This window comes from Musca vetustissima, unplaced genomic scaffold (genome assembly GCF_032173495.1).
Source record: "Musca vetustissima isolate MV318-11 ecotype Yass unplaced genomic scaffold, APGP_CSIRO_Mvet_v1 utg13097, whole genome shotgun sequence".
NCBI classification, from domain to species: domain Eukaryota; kingdom Metazoa; phylum Arthropoda; class Insecta; order Diptera; family Muscidae; genus Musca; species Musca vetustissima.
In genome coordinates this window covers 13,970-18,866 of record NW_026873437.1, presented here as the reverse complement: position 1 = coordinate 18,866, position 4,897 = coordinate 13,970, and the positions used below count along the sequence as shown (strand labels likewise).

Genomic DNA, 4,897 nt, shown 5'->3' with positions numbered 1-4,897 from the left:
AATCCGCGTTTACATCCCTACTTGTCTAGCAACAGTGTTGCATTTTTTACTTTCCTATCTTTTTCTCTTTTCACTCTCAATCCTACTCACTCTCTCTCCCTTATCGAATGCAACAGGTGTTTGTATCAACAGCTGTTTGTAAATAAAGGTAAGTTTTTTTTCTAACGGTTCATAACAGCTGTTTTTGTTTACCTCAACTGCGCATGTTGGGAACCCACATTCTCTCCCCCACTACAGACTACTGTCAAATATGTGTTATAATTTCGTTTGACAACCACTGACATTTCAGAACATAAAATTTTCTGTTTACTGTAATACACACACACTTGTCGAAAAAAAAAAATTAAAACAAAAACTCGAAACAATTTTTAACAACTCCAAATTTAGGAGAAAAAACAAAAAAAGAATCTAAACCAAATTTTTCCCCGCCACAATCCATAGCCAGGTGATACACAGAGGATGTTTTTGAAGGAGCTAATACGATTTTCCACACAACATCGGACGCTGTATTGCTATTTGATTCTGAGTATATGGATATTTCTATTAATAGCTGGTAAGTTCGAGCAGGACATGCTCTAATTATAATTACAAACCCCAAAGTAAAATATTTCATTTTCTTCTTCTAGGCATGTATAAATACATTGGTCGCAACACAAATACCCTGAGCTACATCCTCAATGGCAATTCACATTTATATGGCTCTGGTGGGCTGACCTCAACTCCGGCATTGGACCCGAATAATTTTGCAAAATATAAGACACGTTGCACCTCGCTGTCGCAAATTCAACGCCTCGATGATGGTGGCATTTTAGATGGGTGGAAGTTACAGGGTGTCCTTATGATAATCCGTCATGGCGATCGTGGTCCAATGTCACATTTACGTAGTGTACCGCATTTGGATTGTGGCATAACTGGGGATAATTTGGTTAATAAGTGAGTAAGGAGGGAGGGGTGGAGATTTCAGGAAACGAATAAAATAATTAAATTGGTTTCCTTTTCTTTGCAGATATCGAAGTTTTTTATATAATACGACATCAATATCGGGATCGAATCATATGTATTGGAATAAGGTTGGGCCGTTTCATGGATTTCCGCTGCTGCCACTGGCAGAGAGAGAATGTCTATTGGGCCAGTTGACATATAAGTAAGTACAAGGCAGATTCTTACAAAATCAGGGCCTAGTCCTTGGAAAATATTCCAAACATTAGCCCTAGAAAAATATTCCTTTAAAGTCTAGTCGTTATCCTTAGAAAATATGCCTTGCAAATCTAGTCCTTGTTCTCAGAAAATATTCCTTAAAAAACTCCACACCTTGTCCATAGAATATATTCCTTTAAAAAAGCCTACGCCTTGTCCTTAGAAAATATTCTTGAAGAATCCTAACCGTCTTAACGTTGACCTTAAAAAATATTGCTTAAAAATCGAGTTTTTGTCCTTAGAAAATATTCCTTTTAAAAATCTATGACATGTCCTTAAAAAATATTCCTTAAAACATCATTAAAAAATCTAGTCGTTGTCCTTAGAAAATATTCCCTTAAAACCTAGTCATTGTCATTGAAAAATATTCCTTTAAAATCCTTAAAAAGTCTAGTCCTTGTCCTTGAAAAATATTCCTTATAAAATCAACACCTAGTCCTTAAAAAATATTCCCTTCAAAATCCAATCCTTGTCCTTAGAAAAATATTCTTAAAAATCCTTAAAAAATATATATCGTTATCTATTTAAAAACCTAGCCGTTCTTCTTCGAAAATACTCTTTAATAAAATCTAGAAATCTTGGATTTTTAAATCTCTTTAAAAATGCACTTATTGTCCTTACAAAATATTCCTTAAAAATCGGTGGATAATAGTCCTTAAAATATCATTACAAATTCTAGTCGTTGTCCTTGGCAAATATTCCTTTAAAAATCTAGTCGATGTCCTCCAAAAATACTCCTTAGAAAATATTCTCGTTAGTCTAATTCCATTAACTTCTAATTGGAAAAAATATTTAAACAAAGGTAAGCCTTAGTCGTATACCTTAAATGTCTAATTGGAAAGATTATTTTAATAAAGCCTCGCCTAATTCCTTTAATTTCTAATTGGAAAAACATATTTTAAATAATCCAATCTAATTGGAAAAAATATTTTAAAAAATGCAACAATATCTAATTGGGAAAAAATATTTTAAAAAAATCCAATAATATCTAACTGGAAAACTATTTATTAAAAAAATCAAATACTATCTAATAGGAAAAATCCACGTCTTAGTCCTTTCATTTCTAATTGGAAAAAATAGTTTTAAAAATCGAATAATTTCTAATTGGAAACAATATTTAAAAAAATCAAATAATATCTAGTTGGCCCTTTCATTTCTAATTGAAAAAAATAGTTTTAAAAATCAAATAATTTCTAATTGGAAAAATAGTTTTATAAATCAAATAAGATTATTTTAATAAAGCCTCGCCTTAGCCTAATTTCTTTAATTTCTAATTGGAAAAAATAGTTTTAAAAATCGAATAATTTCTAATTGAAAACAATATTTAAAAAAATCAAATAATATCTAGTTGGTCCTTTCATTTCTAATTGGAAAAAATATTTAAAAAAATCAAATAATATCTAGTTGGTCCTTTCATTTCTAATTGGAAAAAATAATTTTAAAAATCAAATAATTTCTAATTGGAAAAATAGTTTTATAAATCAAATAATTTAATAAATCCACGCCTTGGTCTAATTAGAAAATCGTTCATTTAATAAATCCACGCCTTGGTCTAATTAGAAAATCGTTCATTTAATAAATCCACGCCTTGGTCTAATTAGAAAATCGTTCATTTAATAAATCCACGCCTTGGTCTAATTAGAAAATCGTTCATTTAATAAATCCACGCCTTGGTCTAATTAGAAAATCGTTCATTTAATAAATCCACGCCTTGGTCTAATTAGAAAATCGTTCATTTAATAAATCCACGCCTTGGTCTAATTAGAAAATCGTTCATTTAATAAATCCACGCCTTGGTCTAATTAGAAAATCGTTCATTTAATAAATCCACGCCTTGGTCTAATTAGAAAATCGTTCATTTAATAAATCCACGCCTTGGTCTAATTAGAAATTGTCATTTAATAAATCCACGCCTTGGTCTAATTAGAAAATCGTTCATTTAATAAATCCACGCCTTGGTCTAATTAGAAATAAATCCACGCCTTGGTCTAATTAGAAAATCGTTCATTTAATAAATCCACGCCTTGGTCTAATTGGAAAATTATTAATTCAAGAAAATCTTGTACAAATAATTGTTTTTATTTTTAAATTGGAATATTTAATTTTTAATACAATTTTTTTCTTTAATTTCAGAGGCATAGCCCAACTTCTACACGTTGGCGATATTCTGCATCAAATCTACGCCCACCCCTTGGGTTTATGGATACGCCAATCGGCCAGCAATGGTTATGGCAAGAATGTGGCCAATTCGACACCCTATTCCACACTGCTAAATTCCGATGAAGTGGTGGTCTATACCACTCGGGTAAGGCGTACCTTTCAATCGGCCTTGGCCTTGCTGTATACCTTCCTGCCGACTGACAAATGGCTGGCCCTAAATGTCCGAGAATCGCATAGCATTGCCTTTTGTTTTACCGAATGTGTGTGCCAGAAGGCTGATGCCCTGCGCAAGGAGCTACTGAAGACCCAGAAAAAGGCCCTGACCAAACAACCCATGGTTACACATGTTATGCATTGGGTGGGTAATCAGCTGCTGCAGCACACCCCGAATGGTATCAATGATCCAAATGAGGTGGTGGATGCCATGTTGATGGTAATGTGCCATGATGCACCATGGCCCTGCCGGAGAGGTGGAGGTAATGGCACCGATCGTACCACAGCCATTAGTACGAAGGTGAATGATATGGACATGAATGATGTTATCAATATTGATCAGGATGATGGTATGATGGGTGGGGGTGCAGGTGGTGGAGGAGGGAATGGTGGTGCTGATACTGGAGGAGGTGGTAATGATGCTGATATGGCTTCCAATTTTATTAATGATGATATGCCAGCCACCAATAGCCCTGGTGAGGGTTGCATAGAATCCGACCATGTCTCCACAATGATGTCCTTTTCCCAATGGCAGTCGACAAGGGAGGTCCACCATGCCTACTACAAAAGAATTGGTTTACTTCGAGCCTATGGCATGATCCGCCATATTGTTAGCTACATGCTGCGTATGATATCCGGAGATCGTACAAAATTTGTACTCTATTCGGGACACGATTGGACACTGCAATATCTAACAGCGGCCCTGGGTATCCAAACGGAGAGTACATTTATTGCCTATGCTGCCCGGCTGGCCTTTGAGGTATATAAAAGTGAAGCCCATACCGAATATTATTTTCGTGTTGTCTATAATGGTCATGATGTGACACAACAAATTGATTTCTGTGAGGGTGGTAAAAGTTTAAGGGTTACAAGAGATAGTCGTGGTAATAAGGCGGATCTATGTCCGATTGAGAATATTATTCGTTTCCTGCATGAAGATTATTTTGGATCATTGAATGCCACCAATTTTAAGGATGCCTGTGTTATGGCGGCGCCCAACAAGGCAAATGAGTTTTAGGTTAAGGCGAAACGATTTTTTGAGGTTAAGTTAAAATGACAAAAATATTTATTATGAAAAAAAAACAAAAACTGCAATCGAAACATATCAGCAAAAAATTGCAAAAAAATATTTTAGAATTTAAGGAAAATCCCTGTTGTATATCAACAACAACAACAACAAAAAAACATACATATCAAAAACTGTGATAATTTAGGTAAATAATAAAAAATAATAATTAATAAAAAATCACTCAATCAGAGTCTAGAAAAAAAACCAAAAACTATAACTCTCGAACTCATACATATCATGAATAGAATCTGAAATATA

General features: G+C 34.0%; 1 protein-coding gene across 1 annotated transcript; it reads left to right on the top strand.

Moving 5' to 3' along the window:
• The first annotated feature begins 397 nt into the window (after window positions 1-397).
• On the top strand, window positions 398-4,588 carry LOC133325135 (2-phosphoxylose phosphatase 1). The gene is made up of 5 exons (XM_061533962.1): window positions 398-553; window positions 627-933; window positions 1,007-1,144; window positions 3,331-3,920; window positions 3,978-4,588. Exons 1-5 carry the CDS (start codon window positions 460-462, stop codon window positions 4,586-4,588), a joined length of 1,740 nt encoding a protein of 579 aa, XP_061389946.1. The 5' UTR covers window positions 398-459.
• The last annotated feature ends 309 nt before the right edge of the window (window positions 4,589-4,897 follow it).